This window comes from Callionymus lyra, chromosome 15 (genome assembly GCF_982586985.1).
Source record: "Callionymus lyra chromosome 15, fCalLyr1.hap1.1, whole genome shotgun sequence".
Taxonomy (NCBI): Eukaryota; Metazoa; Chordata; class Actinopteri; order Syngnathiformes; family Callionymidae; genus Callionymus; species Callionymus lyra.
Genome location: NC_141832.1, coordinates 8701325 through 8725847, shown reverse-complemented (window position 1 = coordinate 8725847; position 24523 = coordinate 8701325). Strand labels below are relative to the sequence as shown.

The 24523-nt window shown below is 38.7% G+C and overlaps 2 protein-coding genes across 4 annotated transcripts in view; both read left to right on the top strand.

The window, feature by feature from the left end:
• Window positions 1–398: 398 nt before the first annotated feature.
• pglyrp6 (peptidoglycan recognition protein 6) lies at window positions 399–4221 on the top strand. Its single transcript, XM_087809019.1, has 4 exons — window positions 399–525; window positions 1108–1851; window positions 2555–2762; window positions 3846–4221. The coding sequence occupies exons 1-4, from the start codon at window positions 402–404 to the stop codon at window positions 4171–4173; spliced, it is 1404 nt and encodes a 467-aa protein (XP_087665145.1). The 5' UTR covers window positions 399–401; the 3' UTR covers window positions 4174–4221.
• A 1749-nt stretch (window positions 4222–5970) lies between these two features.
• The window catches only part of wizb (WIZ zinc finger b), a 34425-nt gene continuing 15872 nt past the window's right edge, over window positions 5971–24523 (top strand). For 2 of the 3 annotated variants that reach the window (XM_087808986.1, XM_087808984.1), the window contains exons 1-8: window positions 5971–6424; window positions 9905–10070; window positions 10137–10281; window positions 10351–10423; window positions 13103–13203; window positions 13277–14491; window positions 15802–16194; window positions 17562–17993. In XM_087808986.1, the coding sequence (XP_087665112.1) occupies window positions 9978–10070; window positions 10137–10281; window positions 10351–10423; window positions 13103–13203; window positions 13277–14491; window positions 15802–16194; window positions 17562–17993 (2452 nt within the window). In that variant the 5' untranslated portion in view covers window positions 5971–6424; window positions 9905–9977. The remainder of the gene's footprint in view (window positions 6425–9904; window positions 10071–10136; window positions 10282–10350; window positions 10424–13102; window positions 13204–13276; window positions 14492–15801; window positions 16195–17561; window positions 17994–24523) is intronic. The other variant, XM_087808985.1, reaches the window with a different exon arrangement.

Sequence of the window (24523 nt, the reverse complement as noted above, 5' to 3'; positions counted from 1 at the left end):
ATAATAAATAAGTAAGTAAGTAAGTAATTTTTATTTGTAAAGCGCTTTTCCAGACCAGAGTCACAAAGTGCTTAAACAATCAAAACAATATTCAATAAAGTATATACTTTAAAGATCAAGATAAAACTGATAACACAACAGGAGTTCCAGAAAATCAAGGAAAAGCCTGAACAAATAAAAACGTCTAAAGATGTTTCTTAAAGGAGTCAGTAGACTCCATAGAGATAATGATCGTTGCAGATCAAGTTAAATACAAACATTTTCATAAAATGGGGAACTCGTTGTGATTTATCTTGTCAACAAACCATGATAGGTGAGGAATTTAAACTTCACTTCTGCAAAACAAGTCAGACCAGATCAGAACCAGTCTCACTTCTGCCGGTAAACCATAGTGACGTCACATGTATATATATATATACCTCAGAGAAGTGCAGCTGGTCACACCTGAGAGGATGAAGCTGGACGCAGAAATCTGGATGAAGACTCTGGTTCTTCTCGTGGTCTTCGTCTGCAGGAGTTCACAAGGTAAGTAAGTACACTACACTACTACACATAGTTTGATATTTTAAATCCGGTAATCTCAAAATACATTTTATAAATTCAATATTTTCAATTGCTTTCTTTTTTAATTTAATATAAAACTTTTGTTACAATAGTCCCAACATTAATTTAATAACATCTGAATTAAATATGCTTTTAATTAGTGGCCTTTTTTGATTTAGCATTAAAGGCCGAACATTTTCATTTTGATTTAAAGGGTTACACATTTAAAAATACTTGAACCTTTTTTTTTAGTTAGAATAACAAACTATATTAGTAAAATGCATTAATTTTTAAATAATAAAAAAAAATGAAATGATTAAAAACACATTTTCAATAAAAAAAACAAATATAATTAATCTGAAAACAATTTTGTAAAAAAAAAATAATTCAATGGGTAACCATTCTGTTATCTCCGGGTCATAGTGACCCGATGGCCCGAGAAAAAAGGGTACAGAAATAAATTGATTAAAAAACAAGTGTCAACATTTGAAATGTTAATTCTTCTGATTTACTTCCACATAAACTCTTCCTGTGATTGTAACGCACGTGTAATATGTTGTGCAGATGTGTTGTCCTGCCACATGGACGACTTCATCCGAGTGCTGCAGCAGGTGGAGGTCAGGGGTCAAGGGTCAGATCCAGAGACGGTGTTGAGGACCCTGCGGTCGGCCCGGTGCGACGGTTCCGAGATCTCCTGTTATCTGGGCAAAGTGCTGCGGCACCGGCTGACGGAGGACTCCAGGGAAGTGGGCGTGGTCCTGACGTCCGACGGCACCACCGTGGCCCTCGGGCCGGTCCTCTCCGGACTGCTGGCCGGCTTGACCGCCGGCAACGTCAGCCACGTTCATCAGGCGACTCTGGCCGGGGAGTTGGCGAAGACCTTCGAGGGTGGGTCGGCCCAGGTGGGCTCTGACGGCTTCTGGGACGACCTGGCCTCCCCTCAAGTCTTCGCCCTTGCCGACCGCGGCCCCCCAGCACTGACCACTGCGGTCGTCCACGGGGCCATGGACGGCTTCATCCTGGGCTCAGAAGTCCTGGACAGACGTCCCCTGAGGCTCAGCGTTCTGCTGACGTCCTACTACAACCACCAGCTGGACGCTGGCGGCCTCGACTCGGCGCCGCTTCTCATCGCCCAACGCCGTCGTCGGAACTTTGGGACTCTGGCTCCGCCTCCGGTCCTGGTCAGGGAGGTGGTTCAGTCGGAGGAGCTGCAGAGGAAACTGAGAGGAAGTCCTGGTGTGGAGCAGAAGAAGCGACTGTTGTCTGCGGTGGACGGAAGGATGAAGGAGTTTGTCCACAAGTTCCTCGGTCAGTCACCGCCAACAATCTTATTTTGAAAATCTCAACTGTTCTGGTTTACCATCTGGACCCACACATGTTTTGAAGGTTTATCTAGAAAAAAAGCTGAAGCTCTTCCTCCTACTGTGTTCTGGCCCAGTGAGCTTTTAATGATATTGCAGAAGCTCGTGTGTATTTAATTAGAAATAAAAATAAATGTTAGGCAATAACAGTCGATGAAAAAACAAAAATAGCTTTTTTGAATAATCGTTATTTAGGTTAATTTTACTAATTGTTGACGATATTGTGAATTATTTAAGTATGAAAAAGTCTAAACAAGGAAAAATTAACTCAAACGATTTAATTGAAATATGTATGAAGTACCGTGGAAGTAAAAAATACATTTACAAAATCTCAAACAAATGTATAATTTCCTGAAACAAACTTACAATTTTTCGAAACAAACTTACAATTTTTCGTAACAAAATTATAATTTTTTCAAAACAAAATTTTAATTTTTCGAACACAATTAAATTTTTTCGAAAAAAAAAAAAAAAATGTAAAGCAAAATTTTTACTTTTTTGAAGAAACCACAATTTTTTCGAAACAAAATAACGATTTTTCCAAACAAAATTCAAATGTTTCTAAACAAAATTACAACCGATAAGAACACCAACTTAACACGATCAAATGTACCAACATTAAAGACTCCACATTTGTTCTTCTCCTCCAGGCTGCCCCCCCATCATCACTCGCTCCATGTGGGGGGCTCGACCCTACAGAGGAACACCCACCAACCTGACGTTTCCTCTCAGCCACCTGTTCATCCACCACACCGAAACCCCCAAACCCTGCCTGACCTTCCAGGAGTGCTCGGCCGTCGTGAGGTCCATCCAGCGGTACCACCAGGACGAGAGAGGCTGGGACGACATCGGATACAAGTGAGTCCGTGACGAGAAACTAGTGTAAGAGCTCGTGCTGTATTTATGAGGTCAAAGGTCACGTAGATTTTAACAACAATTTGATTTTGTTTTTATTCTTATTATTCAATACTTGTCGCTCAATATGACTAATGAATAATAATATAGAGTGTTTGTCAACTTTACAATTTACTGAAACAAATTTACAATTTACTGAAACAAATCTACAATTTACTGAAACAAATCTACAATTTACTGAAACAAATTTACAATTTACTGAAACAAATTTACAATTTACTGAAACAAATCTACAATTTTCTGAAACAAATTTACAATTTACTGAAACAAATTTACAATTTACTGAAACAAATTTACAATTTACTGAAACAAATCTACAATTTTCTGAAACAAATTTACAATTTATTGAAACAAATTTACAATTTACTGAAACAAATTTACAATTTACTGAAACAAATTTACAATTTACTGAAACAAATTTACAATTTTCTGAAACAAATTTACAATTTTCTAAAAGAAATCTACAATTTTATGACAAAAATCTACAATTTTCTGAAACAAATTAACAATTTTCTGAAACAAATTTACAATTTTCTGAAACAAATTTACAATTTACTGAAACAAATTTACAATTTTCTGAAACAAAATTACAATTTACCGAAACAAATCTACAATTTTCTAAAAGAAATCTACAATTTTATGACAAAAATCTACAATTTTCTGAAACAAATTTACAATTTACTGAAAAAAATCTACAATTTTATGAAAATGTTTAACAATTTTCTAAAAAATGTACAATTTTATGAACATTTTTTAAAATTTACTGTAACAAAAATAGATTTTTTTTTAAACAAATGTATAATTTATTGTAACAAATTTACAGACTCTGAACATATATACAATTTCCTCTAAACAATTCACACACTAATTAAATTAAATAAATAAAATAAATTTCCTGAAACAAATAACTAAAAACAAATTTAAAATATCCAGGAAAAAAATCTACAAAATCTGAAAGAAATGGAAAACTCCTGGAACAAACTGTTTTAGATCTACTTTATCATCAGTACGTTCCCTGCTCTGCAGCTTCCTGGTCGGGTCTGACGGCAACGTCTACGAAGGCCGAGGCTGGTTCTGGAGAGGAGCTCACACCAAAGGAAAGAACGACATCAGCTACGGAGTCGCCTTCATAGGAAACTACACCCTCCAGCTGCCGACCCAGAGCACCATGGCGCTGGTCCGGTACCAGCTGGAGTCCTGCGCCACCGGCGCCGGGCGACTGTGGGACAGCTTCATTCTGCAGGGACACCGGCAGGTGGTGGCCACGGATTGTCCCGGAGACGCTCTCTTCGCTGAGATCCAAGGATGGGACCACTTTGTTGAGCGAAGTCCTGTGAAGCCTCTTCAGGTGTGACTCACCTGGGTTTGGTTTAATGCTGAATTAAAAAGATCTCAAACTTGTTGTTGTTTCCAGAAGCAAATCTTTAGTTTCTATTTCTTTTAAACCTTTTTTATTTATGTCAAGGTTTGAGCAATTTTCAACTAACAAAATACTTTATAATCAAATCTCAGAAGGTCTTCCTTTCTCTAGACCACGCCTGCTCTGTTGTGATAGGTCAGAGGTCAGGGTTGAGCGTTAACTGTGCCTGATGCAGTGAACGTTTTGTAAACAATGTTTTTTGTTTCATTTCTAGGGGTTTGTATTGACAACAATCTGGCGAAATATTGCGGATCATTATCCACCGTCCATGATACGATACATTGCAACATATAGTGATACTGTAGTATCGAGTATATATGTGTAGTATTGTCGAGTACTTGACTCTAGTGTTGTAGTATTTACAGACCACATGACTCTTGACGAAGTCGTAACTGATTTAATTTGTTTTTAAACCAAAATATGTCCAAACATCAGCTTTAGAGATGCTGGAGTCACTGTATCCTCTCGTCCTCATTCATCACTGTATCCTCTCGTCCTCAGCCGTAACTGCTTTCATTTGTTTTCAAACCACAATATGTCCAAACATCAGCTTTAGAGATGCTGGAGTCACTGTATCCTCTCGTCCTCAGTAATAACTGCTTTCATTTGTTTTCAAACCAAAATATGTCCAAACATCAGCTTTAAAAGCTGCTGGAGTCACTGTATCCTCTCGTCCTCAGTCGTAACTGCTTTCATTTGTTATCAAACCAAAATATGTCCAAACATCATCTTAAAAAGCTGCTGGAGTCACTGTATCCTCTCGTCCTCAGTCATAACTGCTTTCATTTGTTATCAAACCAAAATATGTCCAAACATCAGCTTAAAAAGCTGCTGGAGTCACTGTATCCTCTCGTCCTCAGTCATCAACAGGATTTCCTTGTTCCTTTAGCTTTGGTAATGACTGCTGCCATCTAGTGGCCCGGAGTGTTCATCGCCACAGAAACAAGAAAAAAAAACGAACTGAATATTTGCATGTTAATTGTTTATTTAAACAAACAAAATAAAATGCATTCATTTGATTTTACACACACTTTTACAGGCAAATTGAAATATAATACTTATGATTAGTAAAAAAGTATGATTTGAAAGCCGTTAAAACCGTCTGCAGTGCTGTTGAATATCGACAATATAAGAAAAAATGTTGCGATATATCAAAATGTAACCAAACATCATCTTAAAAAGCTGCTGGAGTCGACCGTATCCTCTTGTCCTCAGTCATCTACAGGATTTCTGGGGAGGACATAATGACTGCTGCCATCTAGTGGCCCAAAGGGTTAGTCGCCACAGAAACAAATAAAAATAACTAAAAAACTGGACATTCGCATGTTAATTGTTTATTCAAAAAAAAAGAAAAAAAAAGCATTCTTTTACACACACTTTTACAGGCTGAGATTTAAATAGAATACTTATGATTAGTAAAAAAGTATGATTTGAAAGGGGTAAAAACTGTCGACTATATAAGAAAAAATATCGCGATATATCAAAACGTATCGATATCTTTCACATCTCTTCTCAACTGTGATCGTCACGTCTGACGCTTTACGATGACGTGGACAATACATGTATTTCAAATAAACACTAGAGGGCGACATTCAATCACATCATCAAAAAAAAACCCATTCATTATTGATTTCGTGCTCTTTAATCGTGATTGACAGATGTCTCTTTATAACTTGATGATGTCGTTTCTTGATGATGATGATGACGTCACATTTTCAAGTTAGAATTTTTAATTTTTAATTTTTATTTATTATTTATTTTAAAGTGAGTTGATTCCTATTAAATACAGTGGCGGGTGTTGACAGGTGGCTCGCGGGGAATATCGATCCAGGAGAATCGATTTAATTTTAATCGCGGTGTTTTCTCTTTGAATCGCCAGGAATCGCGGAGGAGAAACTTCTTCAACTCCTCGTCACCACGTCACGTTACGCCGCCGTGGCGTGCCTGCGAGCCAACTAACATGGAGTCCGGTGCCTGGCATCTTCCTGGGATCCGGGCTCGAACCTCTCCACGCAGCGCCGCTACGCCCACCGGACCCGCCGCGTCCGCGGCTTGAGACCCGGGAGCGTCTTCCCCGCCGCCGCGGCACCCGACGCTGCGTCTCGTTCCCCGGGCGTCCGAGCTATGAGGAGCGGCGCCTGAGCAGAGCCTCTCCCCGAGACCCGCAGAACCAGGCCCCGCATCGGTGAGTTTGTTTCCGCCTTAAAAAAAAAAAAAATACGACCCGAAAAAAACCACAAAAATAAACCCCGATCGAGCCTGACGTGGAGACGCTCGCGGACGCGCAGGCGTCGAAGCGGCGGCTGCAGAGGCAGCAGCGGTGTCGCTGTGGAGGTGGAAGCCGAGGACGAAGGCAGGTACGCGGGCAATGTAGCCGCGGTGAGAGGGGGGCAGACTGGAGGACCTGGGCCTGGAGACCGAGGCCACCTTTTTTTTCTCTCTTGCTATTCATGTTCCCGGGCTCTCACGACACACACACACACACACACACTAACATTATGACCACAGCACGGTTGTTATGCGTTATGATGTCTGGTGAGTTATTACCTCAGGGGCCACAATTTATAACGACTTTTAACGAGGGCACTTTCAGCAAAAATAAAGAAGTGAAAAGTAAATAAAGATATAAAGACAACCCTTATTTAAAGAAACTGATATATAAGCAACAATTTCTTTATATTTACTTAAAGTTGTGGTAATTTAAGTGTGTCTTAAATAGATGTTGTATCGTCAGTAAGTAAATAAGTCATTTTTATTTGTATAGTGCTTTTCCAGACCAGGGTCACGAAGCACTTAAACAATCAAAACAATATTCAATAAAGTATATACTTTAAAGGGCAAGATATGTTTGTACAAAAACTCTTTTCATTGAAATATTTTAGGTAAGGTAAGGTAAGGTAAAACTTTATTGGTCTTTATTGGTAAGGTAAGGTAAAACTTTATTGAAATTGTTTTTTTCCAATAGCCACAGAAAATATAGGAATTTTTCATTAAAAAAAATAAATAAAAAATATACACAAGGAAATGATCTCAAAACACTTTTTCAAGAAATTAAATCTTCTTCGCCATAACCACACCCACTCTGCAGTGATTGGTCAAGCATGGAGGTTTGTCACCGCACGTTATCGATCCACCGGAAGTCTCCACCTCCAAGGGACTCGTTGTATAAACGAAGCAGGGCGTGATTACAGCTGGCCGGAGGAGGAGGAGTGAAGCCATTATTACGTGTAATGGACTCTCGTAACCTCTCGTTCGCCCAGATTTCAGAGCAACTTTATAAAGTAATACGTTGAAAACGTGGTCATGATGAGTGACTTACTGCATCTTGGAGAGAAAGACTTGAGAGAGTTGGAGTTTCACATTAGTTGCCCTTGAACGTTGAGATTAATATTATTATTGTATCAACAATTAGATATTAGAATGAAAAGTGATTTTTTTTAATGGGAAATGTTTATAGATATTTGTTTTTTTTAATGTTGAGATTCTTACTTGCAAATTTTAAAATTATTTGTAGCATTTAACTCTTCTCTTTTGGCTTTGACGGCCCCTAGCATAAGTCACAGTATATTATGTGGCCCCTGAGAAATTGCTGTGTGGGTGATGTAGAGACACAAACTACTGGTCAAAACATCCTGGAATTGAAGTCAAGCTGTGAGGAAATGAAGGAACATTTATAACAACACAAAAATGAAAAGCTAATTTTACATCTTGGTTTACACGTTTAATATGTTTTACTTGGAGAAATACAAGGATGAACATGTTGTTTTAAAACCACCTGTCTGACCACAGCTAGGGTTGAAAAAAATAGTTTCCTCCACTCGCCTTGTGACTCATTTTTTATGTTGTTTTAAGTCTTTTGTTGTATTTTTTTGATGAAAGCCGTTTGTGGTTTAATGTCACGAGGGTCTGCAGAGGATGTTTGCAACAGACCATTCTCGGTCCTACCGTGGTTATTGTTTTCTGTTCATGGATTTAAACTTAAACTTGACTTGATGTTGTTTATTTGATGGTTATTTTCAGGTCATTTGCAGCTTGTTGTTGTGAATCTGGTGGTTTAATAAAGGGAGCAGGTCTACTTATAGTTAAAATGAATAGATACCATGAAATAATGTTAAAAAAAACATGGATCTCTGTCTTATTGTTGTACTTTAGTGAGCAAAATATCATCCGTTGTATCAACTCGTTCTTACAAATGCTTCACATCATGTCAACGTGGTTATATTTCACGGTGAAACGGCAGTAAACGACGCAGGTTTGGCGCTGGAGTCAGACTCGGTCAACATCTTTTGTTCCCGGCTAAGACTCTTGGCTCGGAGACAAAGACTCGCAATCAAAACAACAACGTTTTCACCCTCTGATTTGTAAAGTAAATGTCAACCGGATTTAAAGTAAACGGCGTGGGAGCATCACTCAACGGCTTATGACTTGTCGGCGTTTCATCCCCGGAGCCACTTTAGGGTGGTATAAATAAAATCTCTGGTGCAGTGGAATTTTCCACTTAGGGCTTTTGTGTGGCAGCAGCGACGGGAGTGAAAAGTTTAGTCTTGATGTGCAAGTGTGTGACTCCGCCCCCTGGTGTTGCCACACACACACCAGAAGTTGAGTTCCCTGCTGGCAGGTGCGTGACTAGATAAGGCCGCTCAGGTACATAAAGGTGTTGTGATGGTGAAGTAACAAGTATATATGTGTAGTATTGTCAAGTACTTGACTATGGTGTTGTAGTATTTACAGACCACATGACTCTTGACGAAGTCCTAACTGCTTTCATTTGTTTTCAAACCAAAATATGTCCAAAAATCTGCTTTAAAAGCTGCTGCAGTCACTGTATTATCTCATCCTCAATCATTGCCAAAATCTCGAGGGATTTATTTGTTCGTTTTAGTGTGGAGGACGTAATGACTGTTGTCATCTAGTGGCTGGAAGTTGAATTGCAACACAAAATTTAACAAATGCCCATAACATTCTTTGTACATTAATTGAAAATAAAAAATGTAATTATTTTGTTTTGTTTATACACAGTAAAATATAAACCATGAATTAACTATGATAATATATACGATCGATACAGTATCACGAGAACACAATAACCTTGCGATATAACAGCGTATCCATATTTTCATTGACCCCTAGTAACATCAATGACTCAAGTTCCAACTAAAAATTATAGTTCCCCCTAAAAGTCCCTTTTCACTCATTTTCTACTAATGTCGACTAAGGGTTGGGATAATTTTGTAATAAGGAGTAATTGGTTCCTTTTTAGAGGTATAAACAAAAATATACATTCATGCTAATGTAGCGACTGGAGCTCAGTCGCCTTCATCCAAAAAAACACTTAAATACCTTCATACTGCTTGTCTGTAACGTCCGTCCTGTATTGAAGCCTCCACATAAAGAATTGTTCCAGGAAAACCTTAAACAAGTCTGTATTTTAAGCTTGTTTTGAGCGGATGCGGCTAGCCTAGCCGCTAGCATAGCCGCTAGCCTAGCTGCACAGGAAGTACAACTTTAAGTGCTACATTAAAATGAACATACTTTTTTTAGCCTATTACTATCACAAAAAAGAAACACAAATAATCTCAACTATTTGTGTCATAGTTCACCTTATTTTTTGAGGTGAGGTCAAAGGTCACTGACTCATTTTTTTCTCCCCCCGGTGTCTGCTCAGAGGACCACGATGTAGCCGAGCTGGTCGTCACTGTGACTCCGTACTGTTTCTGTGGAGGTCCCGGGGTCGTTGAATGGAGTCCGAAGCCCTCAGCCCGGGGGTCGGCTGCACAACCGCGCCCCTGAACGCAGCACCGAGCGCGGCAGTGGCAAGCTGCACTTTAGAGGTGAGACCCCCCGGTCTGGACGGTGTCTAAAACAAACTGACACTGGGATTTGTTCTCCTCTTCTAGTCCTCGGACGAGAGTCACCCCGTGTCAGACCTCCAGGCCGAAGACCAGGACCCAAAGACCGCGGGACGCACGCCCAAAATCAAGTCCTCAGCCTTTGACTCGTCGCTGACCTGGGACTCTGACTCGGAGAAAGACGCGCCGGATGGTAAAGTGTAGTTTGAAAGTGAGCGAGTTGAGTGATCTGTGCATCATGGTGGATCTGTCTGTGTGTCAGAGGAAGAGCTGCAGCAGTTCTGCAACCCTCACGGTCTGGCTGCTCACAGCCCTGGATCCCCTCCAGGACTCAAGTGAGACTCTCGCTGCTTTTATGGTTCTTTAAATAACATTTTTATTACTATAGACGTGCGTCATTTATCACAGAAAATATCAACCCATCTGTTTGTTTGTCAGTCTTTAGGATAATTAGCATCATGCTAACGTTAGCCAATGTTAAGATAGCTTCTGTTTGGCTTCAAGCTAACACCAATTACAAAAGTAAACTCTTAATAATATAGTAAATCATTGCAATTATGCTATAATACAATATTTTATAAGTATAGTAATAGATTCATTAGGTCATAAATATAAATGTATCTGTTTGTTTGTCAGTCTTCAGGATTTTTAGCATCACGCTAATGTTAGCCTCACTACTCTTTTAGCTATTAATAAAGTAGAAAAAACTCTTAACATAGTAAATCACAGTTTTTATGCTTAATACAACATTTTACAACTATAGACATACAATAATTATCCCAAAAAAATAAATATATTCGTTTGTTTGTCAGTCTTCAGGATAATTAGTAACAGGCTAATGTTAGCCAACATTTAGCTAGCTTCTGGCTTCAAGCTATCACTAAAACAAAAAGCAAACTCTTATTAACATAGTAAATCACAGTTGTTATGCTTAATACAACATTTTAAAACTATAGACATACAGTCATTATCCCCCCCCAAAAAATGTATTTGTTTGTTTGTTTGTCAGTATTCAGGATAATTAGCAACAGGCTAATGTTAGCCAATGTTTAGCTAGCTTCTGGCTTCAAGCTATCACTAAAACAAAAAGCAAACTCTTATTAACATAGTAAATCAAAGCTGTTATGGCTAATACAACATTTTATAACTATAGAAATAGATTCATTAGGTCATAAATATAAATGTATCTGTTTGTTTGTCAGTCTTCAGGATTTTTAGCATCACGCTAATGTTAGCCTCACTACTCTTTTAGCTATTAATAAAGTAAAGAAAACTCTGATCATAGTAAATCACAGTTGTTATGCTTAATACAACATTTTACAACTATAGACATACAGTCATTACTCCCCCAAAATAAATGTATTTGTTTGTTTGTCAGTCTTCAGGATGATTAGCAACAGGCCTAATGTTAGCCAATGTTTAGCTAGCTTCTGGCTTCAAGCTATCACTAAAACTAAAAGCAAACTCTTATTAACATAGTAAATCACAGCTGTTGTGGTTAATACAACATTTATTTTATAACTATAGAAATACAGTCATTATCCCCCAAAAAATAATTGTATTTGTTTGTTTGTGAGTCTTCAGGATAATTAGCAACAGGCTAATGTTAGCCAATGTTTAGCTAGCTTCTGGCTTCAAGCTATCACTAAAACAAAAAGCAAACTCTTATTAACATAGTAAATCAAAGCTGTTATGGCTAATACAACATTTTATAACTATAGAAATAGATTCATTAGGTCATAAATATGAATGTATCTGTTTGTTTGTCAGTCTTCAGGATTTTTAGCATCACGCTAATGTTAGCCTCACTACTCTTTTAGCTATTAATAAAGTAAAGAAAAACTCTTGACATACTAAATCACAGTTTTTATGCTTAATACAACATTTTATAACTATAGACATACAGTCATTACCCCCCAAAAATAAATGTATTTGTTTGTTTGTCAGTCTTCAGGATGATTAGCAACAGGCCTAATGTTAGCCAATGTTTAGCTAGCTTCTGGCTTCAAGCTATCACTAAAACTAAAAGCAAACTCTTATTAACATAGTAAATGTTTATGCCATAATGTAAATGTCATAATAAAGTTTTACCTTACTTTACCTTACCTTAAATCACAGCTGTTATGGTTAATACAACATTTTATAACTATAGAAATGCAGTCAGTATCCCCAAAAAAGAAATGTATTTGTTTTTTTCAGTCTTATTAGCAACAGGCTAATGTTAGCCAATGTTAAACTACTCTTTAAGCTATCAATAAAAATAAAAGCCAACACAGTTAAAATGTTGATTTTTTAAGTGAGGCTGAAATACACTCTGCATTCACACTTTTAAGGTCAAGTTGTTCATTTAATACATGTTTAGCCTTCAACAAATATCAGTGCTTGTGTCATTTGTCTATTTTGATAATAGTTTTTTGTATTTGTTCAAGTTATTTTGTCAAAATAAACAGAATCATGGATTAACGCTGCATCAGTCAATGGCTCAGAGTCGCCATGTCCTGCCTCAAAACAGAAAAAAGATATTCTATAACAAAATCCTGTACATGTAGTGAGTATTGAGAACCCTTTTAAATATTATCAAGTAAAGTAAATTAATCTAGATTAGATATAGAGAAGAAAATAGTGACCAGGATATGGCAGTGATACAAGAGAGATTATTTTCACCTTTTATTCTATTATTATAATAATTATTAGTATTTGTATTTCCCTTTTGTTTTGCATTTGACTGTTTCATCTGTGTGTTGTTTTTTTTGTTTTTTTACAGTTTTTTCTATTAAAACATACTTTGTGTACCAGGTGACTAATGTTCAATTTAAATAGTTTGAATTAAAAAGTAATAATAAACATGGTTATTCATATTTCTGGTTAGAAAAGTAACCTGAGAATCGAATCAGTTGCCTCTGGATTATTAAAATCATTGTATTAAGAATGTAGTGTCGTTGTTTAAAATTTTCCTAAAAGACCAAATGTATCGTTTTAAGGTCAGCTAAAGGAGAAATGTAACTTGTTTTCAGATTAAATGGGGGAGAAAATGTATCCCAGCCGAAGCCCAAGGACGACCGTCCGAGCACAAACGGGGGAGACTTGACCTCGTCCCAGCCCGGCCAAACAGAATGTAGGCGAAAGAGAGTCCTCATTTAAAAAACGTTTTTCTTCTCGATGACACTTGGTTTGTGTTTCCCCATCAGTGTCTGACAGCAGAGTCGGGAATGTACCCGAGGAAGCCGAGCTGCTTTTGTCTGACATGAAGCCAAAGGACGGCAGCCAAACGGAGGAGGAGGAGGAGGAGGAGAACAATGAGGGCGAGAAAAGCCCGGAGGAAACAGAAACCAAGGATCAGGATCGGGACGTCTACTCCTTCCCCGGAGACTCCGACCCTGAGAGTCCCGCTCGGGCCCCCTGGGCTCACTGCACACTGGTCCAGAAGTCCAGGAAGAAGAACGTCTTGCTACGGCCTTTCTCCGGACTTGGACCCCTGACGGAGCCAAAGGACAGTCCCACGAAATCCGAGCCTTCGGGTCCGGATGTAGCTGCGATGGACGTGGAAGAGGAGGTTTATTTCAAAGGTACCGAAGGGAACGAGGAAGAAGGAGGGTCCGGGCAGGAGGTCTACACCTGTGTGGAATGTAGCATTTATTTCAATAAGCAGATCCACCTGCAGGAGCACATGGCGGAGCATCGCTCCGGAGGAGACCCGGAGAAGGAGTTCCGCTGTGTGGAGTGTGGCTGGAGCCTTCCGGACCAGCCGGCGTTAGAGGACCACCATCAGAAGCACCAGGAGTCCCGGGTCAAGATCCAGGAGGAGATCGAGAAGCTGAACCAAAACGGGAAAGTCAAGGAGAGCGACTCGAACCCGGAGTCGGTCGGTCCGGTTGTAGTCGAGAGAGAGTCCGAGGAAGCCGTGTTCGTCGCGCCCGACATGGAACAGGCGCCGGTCGACCCGGCGGAGTCGGCGCCGGCTCCGACCCGAGCTCAGCCTGCCTACCGCCGCCGCTTCATCTGCCCCGTTTGCAACTTCAGCGTGAGGACCCCGCAGGCGCTGGCCAACCACGCCAAAACCCACAACCGGAAGAAAGTCCCGAACTCCAGGTCCAGTCTGGCGTCGCTGGCGTGCGGTCACTGTGCCTTCATGACCTACAGTCGGATGGTGCTGAGGGAGCACCAGAGACGGGTGCACCCCGAGCTCAGCCGGCAGTCTGGGGGTCCGGAGTCGGAGGAGTCCGAGGAGGGGCAGGCGGACCCGCCGGTCGCTGGCGCGAACGCCAGAGCGGGCCGGAGGGGGAAGGGCTGGACTCAGACGGACAGGGAGGCGGACGCGGAGCCGCAGGAGGAACCTTCGTCGCCACCTGGTGGTAAATCCACCGCCAGAGCGAGTCGCCTCACGAGAGCTCGATCCAATTCAGGTGAGAGTTTCAACACAGACTCCAGAATATGTGACGTCTGGTCCGTTTATAGAAGTATATCAGAATATTGAGTGGTTTAATTTTCTTTTAATAATTGAAATTATTTCTATTTTAATAGGTTGAGTTTTTTTTTTTAAGTAAATAGTAAAATTAGAATGAATGTTTCTTTTTTGACACATCGGGTTTCGAGTTTCATATTGTAATTCAAATAATAAAAAGATAGATTGTCTAAATTCAATATTTTTTTACTTGTAGTCTTTCAAATTCTATATAAAAATGACTATATAATAGAGCCACCAGACATTACCAATAAAGTATCGATCTACTTGATCGAACTTTCGGCCAATCATGCAACGCACGGAGGATTACAACCTAGAAAAAAATAAGGGTTCGATTTCAGCTTTTTACAACTATAATTTGACGTATTGCTGTGAATTTTAAAGAGCCAGTGATTGGCTCAGCACTCGATTGGATTGGTCTGGTAAGACAATTTTATGTCTAATTTAAGAGGCTATGAATAAAAATATATTGAATTCGGATAATTTATTTTTAGTCATTGGAATTATAATGTCAAACTCTAGGAGTAAAAACTAAAAAATAATTTGAAAATGTTTCAAAAAAAGTTCAATCTTTCAATATACAAAATTATGAATTAAATTCTCTATAAAAAAACAAACTCAACTTGAAAAAATCAAATATACAATGAGAGGCTCAACACAAAAATTCATAGGTATTTGGGAACCTTTTTTGCTATATTTGAAAACTTTGCAAGTTTTGCCTGACTGAGAGTGGTTAAAAGTACTACTCGTTAAAAGTACTACGCATTATTTTTACGTATCTAGAAGTTACGCTACGAATGCCAGGATACGGGGAGGGTGCGGGTGGGTCAGTTGTTTGATTTCTTGTATTGTCCCTTTGTTTTCTTTCTATTTTTGTTTTTATTTTTTATTATTGAATTGTTTTGTTTTTTAATTTATTTCGGTTTTTTTGTCCTCTATGTATGCAAAAAAGGAAAATGTCAAAGAAAGTTTTTTGTGATGTATAGAACGATCTTATTTCTCGTTTTCCAATAAAAATATTGAAACAAAAAAACAAAAAAACTCAACCTTCCAATATAGAAATGATTGAATTCAATCATTAAAAAACGAATTTACTTAAACATTTCCATCAAATAATCAAAGGTTTCAACAATTGAAATGTCAAATCCAACCATTCAATATTCTGATGACACTATACTTCCTTACATTCATCCCTAAAGATAGCCAAGAACATGTTGACATGAACATGAACTTCCATGTTTGTCTCTGAAGGTGGCGGATCTGAAAACAAGCAGGCCAAGGTGGAGAAGGTCTTCTTCCTGAGGAGTCGAAACCGAGTCATCAACGCCCCCATCGAGGTGGACAGCGACGAAGACGACGACGACGACGAAGACGACGAGGCCACGAACCAGCGCGTCAGGCAGTTCCTCTCGGAGCAGGGCTTCTCCGACGACGAGGACGACCTGGAGGCGCTGAAGAGCGTGGAGAGGAAGTGCCCCTACTGCCCCGAGCACTTTCATAATGGCATCGGACTGGCCAATCACGTGAGGGGACACCTGAACCGGGTGGGCGTGAGTTACAATGTTCGCCACTTCATCTCACCCGAGGAGGTGAAAGCCATCGAGAGGAAGTTCTCCTACCAGAAGAAGAAGAAGAAAGGTAAAGGTGAAGAGTGAGAAGTTGCTTTTTTTACGAATCTCGAGCGCCACGAGGACTAGATCATTTAAGGACCTTTGACGGCTCCTTATATGGTCATATCCTTTTGTCATTGTCGTCATGTTCTTGTCCCGGTTTTTGTCATGAAGCTTCACATCCGTTATTTTTGGAGGTATATCAGTAACATCAGAATTTTTAACTTTTCAAAACTAATTTATTAAAATGTTAGTAAATGAGTTTCTCTGTACTCGTTTGGTAAAGTCTGGTTTCTATCAAAAACAAACATAATATTGATTTTAAACACCTTCATTTATTGAAAAATAAAAGATTTAGTCATTTTATTTTTCAATTATTATATTATAATTACAGTATCAAACTCCTACAATATATACAACAATATACAAATTATATAATATAATTATTTAAAAAAAAGATTCAATCTTTCAATGTACAAGTAATTTAAATCACTTATTCAATAATTACCAATAAAGCCTGATTTTCAATATTCTTTTTTACTTGTAATGGTTAAAATTAAATTAAAAAATGCCTATATAATAGAGCCACCAGACATTACCAATAGAGTACCGATCTACTTGATCGGACTTTCAGCCAATCATGCAACGCACGGAGGATTACAACCTAGAAAAAATATGGGTTTGATTTTAGCTTTTTACAACTATAATTTTATTTTTCAATTATTATATTATAATTACAGTATCAAACTCCTACAATATATACAACAATATAAAAATTATATAATATAATTATTTAAAAAAAAGATTCAATCTTTCAATGTACAAGTAATTTAAATCACTTATTCAATAATTACCAATAAAGCGTGTATTTCATTAAAACTTGTTAAATCCTTAAACAGAAATGATTGAATAAAATCAAATTTGATCTTTCAATTTAATCTTTATTAAAATAATTTATTTAAAAAAACAAAAATAATTAAATCTTTCAATCTACAAATTATTAAAATAATGTATTTAATTAAAACTAGTTAAATCCTTAAACAGAAATTATTGAATAAAATCAAATTTGATCTTTCAATTTAAGCTTTATTAAAATAATTTATTAAAATAAATAATAATAATTCAATCTTTCAATCTACAAATTATTAAAATAATTTATTAAAATAAATAATAATAATTCAATCTTTCAATCTACAAATTATTAAAATAATTTATTAAAATAAATAATAATAATTCAATCTTTCAATCTACAAATTATTAAAATAATTTATTTAAAAAACAGTAATTCAATCATTCAATAAACATAACATTTTGTAACATTTGAAATGTTCTGATGCCACTCATATACTTCCACATTTGTTCTGCCAGTTGCTAACTGATCCCCTCTGTGTCCCCCGGCAGTAGCGAACTTTGACCCGGACACGTTCAGTGTCATGCACTGCGAGTTCTGCAGCGCCGGCTTCGACACCCGGGCCGGCCTGTCCAGCCACGCGCGAGCTCACCTGCGCGACTTCGGCATCACCAACTGGGACGTCTCCATCTCGCCCATCCACATCCTGAGGGAGCTGTTCTCCCGGAGGCCCGACCTCGTGATCCCCACGGACCCCCCACGGAGCTCCGCCTCGGTGCAGGAGGTCAGCGATGAGGAGAACGGATTGGACGACGACGACGACGACGAGGAGGACGAAGAGGAGGAGGAAGAGGAGGAGGAGGAGGCCGTCACGGAGATCAAGCTGGAGATGAACGAGAGGACTCTGAGTGAGGACGGCGATGAAGAGGAGGAGCCTCCTTCTGTCCCCGACCCCTGGACCGATGATGTCACAAAGTTCGAAGGTGAGTTCTGCTGCTGTTGTGAATTTTATTGTGGATGAGATCTTTGATGATGTCTGGAGTCCAGCTGGAGGCTCCTGTGGCGTGAAGATGTTGTTTCTTTATTAGACGATAAGAAAAAATTGATTAAATCATATTAAGTTTCTTTAATAAAATTTGAAAAGTTACTTCAGTAGTAAAAAATATATTTTTCATCGAAATTAAAATGGAATACATATATTACAGTGTTATCTTGACCTTTAAAATACAACTTTATTGAATATTTTTTTGATTGTTTAAGCGATTTGTGACCCTGGTCTGGAAAAGTGCTATATAAATACAAATTACTTACTTTCTTACTTACTTACAAATATACATATACTTTACGTACAAATTCATTTTCAACCAAAGAAATCCAAAACTTAAAATAAAAAAATTCAATTAAAAATATTAAAACATATTTTTTGATTCAAGTAACTTGTAGCTTTTTCTTAATTTAATTTTTTTTATTAAATGATAAAGAAACAAATCTAAAATACTCTGAAGGGAACCTTCTTTGTCATCGATTGACGGCTCGACGTCGGTGTCAAAATCATCGCTGTACTCCTGCTGTCTGCCACTAGGGGACCAAATTTAAAGCGATAGTTCACCCAAAATTCAGTACGGAGGTATTTGGATATTTTTTAGTTTGATTTTGGAGGAAGATGAAGACGAAGAAAACTGAGCTCCAGTACATTAAAATGAATAAACATTTTAGTCTATAACTCTAAAAAGAACAGATGAAATAATCTCAACACTTAGTTGACATGAGTAGAAAGTTAGTTTCTATGTGAATTTAACATGGATGTGGCCATTGAAGAAAAGAGTTTACGGCTTACAGATGTTTGACACTTCTTTGACTAATATTTTACGTCCCCAGCCTCTCACCCGAGGTAACCGGGACAGACTTTAGACTTAGAGAAGTAAACAAGCAGAAGAAAAAGAATGTTTCCTGGTGATTCTAAACTTCTGATGCCAAAACATAATCTGTATTGAAGTCAGAAGAGTTTCCGGTTCGTGTTCTTCTATTTTCTTCCTCTTCAAACACTGAACAACTTGATCCAGTCACACATTCACTCGAGCTTCTCTGTCAATGATCGTCTGTGCTCTTGAATGTTGGATTCTCTCCTTACTGTGGGTGGAAGTGGTTTAACGAACATTTCCATCCAAGTGAGTTTCTCGTCCAGACATTGAAGAATAACTCAATCAATATTTCAATGTAAACATGAACAGCTCAGTGATGCTGAGAGTTGTTGGTGTTGAGACCAAAAAACATGCGTCTCTTGTCGTTGTATTGGCAAGAATGTGGCGATACAACTTTGAAGTTGTACCACAAAGTCCCTCATTCTCAACAACACTTACGGATGTAAATAAAAGAGAGTACTACTGCCTGTGTAATCTTGGTTGTGAAAGTTGAGGTCGCCGGGAGTTTCCAGAACAAACTTCCTGAATAGTTTGTTGATTAAGACTCACTCGACTCTCGTTGGCCTGGTCGTCATGGTGTCTCAGCAGGTGTCATCAAGTTTGTAGTATTAGTAAGTAGGTGAGTAAAGGTTATAGAAATTGTCCCTGGTGTTTCAGAGTTAACAGAGATATAGTTCCGTATAAAAAAAATGAACTTTGTTTTTCTGGAGAGGAAATCTTGTTGACCATAACCACACCCACTCTGCTGTGATTGGTCAAACATGAAGGTGTGTCACCGCGTGTCGTCAATCCGTCTCCACCTCCAAGGGAATTGTTGTATAAACAAAAGCGGGGCGTTAATACAGCTGGCTGGAGGAGTGAAGCCATTATTACGTCATAATGGCTCTCGTAACCCCTCGTTCGCCCAGATTTCAGAGCAACTTTATGAAATAATAAGTTCAAAACATGGTCATGATGAGGGACTTACTGCGTCTTGGAGAGAAAGACTTCGACATTTACTACATGTGAGTTAGTAAGGAGTTTCACATTAGTTGACCTTTAAATAAGTTAATTGTAGTAAAACAGTCATAGTATAATCCACACCCAATGTCGGTACATGCTAACTTGCTAATGAAAAAAGAATCAACCCAGTACTGTTTAAATATTGGTACGGTATTGTGAGGCTAAAAAAACATATTTTACTTTATCGATATTTTCTTAATAATCTTTGGGGGGTTTTCTTAACTGTTTTATATTTAATTTGTTTTGGTATTTTTTATTTGCTTTAATGGTTTGATACATTTTGTACAAATAAACTCACAGAAGACGTTTATGATATACTGTATATCGCTGTGTGTTTATTGGAATGAATCTGGCGATGATACGATTCGTATCACGATACAATATATTGTGATACTGTAATAACAAGGATATATGTGTAGTATTGTCGAGTACTTGACTCTGGTGTTGTAGTATTTACAGAGCACATGACTCTTGACAAAGTTGTAACTGCTTTCATTTGTTTTCAAACCAAAATATGTCCAAACATCAGCTTTAAAAGCTGCTGGAGTCACTGTATCCTCTCGCCCTCAGTCGTAACTGCTTTCATTTGTTTTCTAACCAAAATATGTCCAAACGTCAGCTTTAAAAGCTGCTGGAGTCACTGTATCCTCTCGTCCTCAGTCGTCACTGCTTTCATTTGTTTTCAAACAAAAATATGTCCAAACATCAGCTTTAAAAGAAGGTGCTGGAGTCACTGTATCCTCTTGTCCTCAGTCATTGCTGGGTTCTTGGGGGGGGCTCTCATTGTTCCTTTAGTTGCGGCGTACGTAATAAGTTGTAACTGCTTTCATTTGTAAATACGTCCAAAAAAAACCGTCAGCTTTAAAAGAAGCTGGAGTCACTGTATCCTCTCGTCCTCAGTCATCGCCAGGATCCCATAGAATTTCATTGTTCCTTTAGCTGCTGAGGACGTAATTATGGCCAGAATTGCAACTCAAAAAATGAAAAAAAAAACGCAGTGGATATTTGAAAGTTAATTGTAAATAAAGTGTTGATACAGTGCTGTTGAACATCGATATTGTCGGAAGAGAATCCTACAAGTTTCTTTGTTGTCGTAGTTGTTTTTGTAGATACTTGATACGATTCTCTCCGTTTAAGCGAGGAAGGAGAGTCAACATGAACGTGCCGGTGCTTGTGGGTAAACGGGTGAGAAAAAAACTGGTTGAGAAAGTGAATGGTTAAGATGTTGCCAAAGGTGACAAATGAGAGTCTGGTGTGAAAGGTGCTCGTTGAAGTGAAACATTTGACCTGGTTCTCCTCGCACCTCCTGCATGTGACACAGTGACCTGGTGTGTGTGCGACTGATACAAAAAAAAAAAAAGTGGGTGTAAATCCCGTTCAAGTGTGCAGACGGCGCGAGGTGTTTGTCTGCTGCTGGATGCTGGCAGCCACTCGTGGATCCATCCCAAAAAAAAAAAAAAAGAGAAACCTCTGCCTCCACTCGATTGGTCACGCCTTATAGCTCCGCGGTGCATATGGGGGCAAAATGGCTGCTTCCACCTCCCCGCAGACCCAAACAATAGCGGAGACGCTGTCTGGCTCCAGCGCCCGGGACTCGGATGCAGTGCGGCTGCGGAGCGGTGAGTAGTGTCGGGGGGAGGAGGGAGTCCCGAGGACCGGCTTGTCCTCGACTCACACCGCGGTGTCTGGAGCCTCCGCCGCCGGCGGAACATCTTCTTATTACCAGTTATTACGCTTTCATCCGCGGTTATTACCAGTCATGGCGACTGTATTTTTGGGCAGATATTCATGTGTTTTTTAAAAATTACCTACAGTTGCTCAATCTTCGCCATTTTACTTTCATTTTTTTTAACGCTTTGGAAAAGAAACTTTGACGCTTGTAACTTGTCGCTGCTGCGTGTAAAGTGGGTCCATGGTGGGCTCGGTTCTGATGGCCGGTGTGATGGCTCGGGTGTCACAGAGACGCCCACCCGCTGCTCGCAGCATTGTCTCCCGATTTATGTGATTTGTCGCAGAAAATGGCACTTTTGGTCTGAGGAATGTCTGACTGCAGGGGCTGCCATGTTTGCTGCTGTCTCTCTCGCCGGTGATTGACAGCGACGATGAGGGGTTTTTATGGAACCGCATGAAAATAATGTTTAGAAATGATTAAGAGACGGGCTTTGTTCATGAAAGGTGGAGATAGAAACCATCAGATTATTAAAACAAAATTAACCTGTTTGGTTTAAATCCTGACAAAAAAACTCACCTATAGATCACATGTAAGATGTTTAACATATAATATTTCCTTATATGGTCACTTTTACCATATTGTTTTTAGTTGTTTTTTTTATTTCTAGTCGATCATATCTCAAGCCCACCTTTTCTCAGAGAACCTGTTACAGCTGGCTTGTCCAGTTCCTGCTGAGTTGTTTCATCATCATCGATTACTCGGCGTCTGAATCTCTAAAGAAGGTTCTTTAAAAGGCAACTAACATGAAACTCTCCCGACATGTTTCAAACGTTGAAGTCCATCATCATGACCACGGTTTGAACTTGTGTTACCTTATGAAATTGCTCTGAAATCTGGGCGAATGAGAGGTTACGAGAGCAGAGTCCACTAAGGCGTAATGATGGCTTCACTCCTACTCCGGCCAGCTGTAATCATGCCCCGCTTTGTTTATACAAAGAGCCTGTTTGAGTTGGATAATTCTGGGGCTAATGATGCGCGGTGACACACCTTGATGTTTGACCAATCACAGCAGAGAGTGGGTGTGGTTAATTTAAACATTAGTTTAACTTTTAAACTTCTACATCGGGGTCACAAACTCATCTGGCCCGGGGGGCAGTTTCTTCTGAACGTCTTCGACAATTTCGATTAATATTTTGTTGTTGAATGTTTAATGTGGTTTTGTGTGGTTTTACTGTGAATTCTGGGACATTTTGGTCTCATTTTTATGCGTCATTTTATTTGATAAATCTGCTCCTTCTTAACTGTATAAACAAAGCTTTACAAATATTTACAATAATAAATGGGCCGTGAGTTCGAAACCCTCGATGTCCTAAAAACCCCAAAAGAAACATGGACTCCCAGGTTGTGTATCACTGGTCGTGTCCTCGATATGTCACACACTGGTGTTTTTCTGGGGCGTCTCATGAGTGATCCGGAGCTTTGACTCTTAAGGTATTGTAATTCTTACAGTAAAACGAGGCACCCGAAGAAGAGCCGGTGTCCCCCGAGGAGGGTCTTAAAGAGAACTCATGATTGAATTAGGGGGTCCATGACATGTGGTCCAGACTTCCTTATATGGTGGTGACCGTCATCTAATAATTTACTGTCCTTTCGTGAGAATCTCAAACAAAGCTGCCTCGTAACATGTCGTCACTCACTGGATTACCTTGAGTTACAACATCTGTATGGACGTCCAGACTCACATCTGTATGGACGTCCAGACTCACATCTGTATGGATGTCCAGACTCACATCTGTATGGACGTCCAGACTCACATCTGTATGGACGTCCAGACTCACATCTGTATGGACGTCCAGACTCACATCTGTATGGACGTCCAGACTCACATCTGTATGGATGTCCAGACTCACATCTGTATGGATGTCCAGACTCACATCTGTATGGACGTCCAGACTCACATCTGTATGGACGTCCAGACTCACATCTGTATGGACGTCCAGACTCACATCTGTATGGACGTCCTCGGACAGACGTGTGCGACTGAAGAAAAGAAGGAATATTGTGGTATTCTGTGTTTGTGTTTTGTGCGTCGATACACCTGTGAAAAGGTCATTTAACTGAAGTCAGTTTGGGTTTGTAAGCGTTTTATTGTCATTGAACCAGCGACACACAACAACACAATTCTTTCTGTGTTACTAATAGTGAGCAGTGAGGATGAACAAAAACACACTGACCCAAAAAGAACATACATTAAAAAAACTGTATAAAAACACATCTTACAAAATATAAACTGTACAAAAAAAACCTTCTCAGCAAGAAACGCACACTTTAAAAACACCTTACAAAAAACGGCATTAAAAACCTTTTTTTAAAAAAACAAACACTTTGCAAAAGAATACAGCTTTAAAAAAGAACCCAAACCTTCCAAAACATATATATATATATATATATATATATATATATATATATAAAATATTTGCAGAATTTGCAGCATTTTCCTACAAAATAAATGACTTACAAAAAACACAACCTTTTACAAAAAACATGCCTTACAAAAAACACAACCTTTTACAAAAAACATGCCTTACAAAAAAACACAACCTTTTACAAAAAACATACCTTACAAAACACACAACCTTTTACAAAAAACATGCCTAACAAAAAACACAACCTTTTACAAAAAACATGCCTTACAAAAAAACACATCTTCCTACAAAAAACATACCTTACAAAAAACACAACCTTTTACAAAAAACATGTCTTACAAAAAAACACATCTTCCTACAAAAAACACAACCTTTTACAAAAAACATGCCTTACAAAAACATATCTTCCCACAAAAAACATACCTTACAAAAAACACAACCTTTTACAAAAAACATGTCTTACAAAAACACATTTTCCTACAAAAAACATG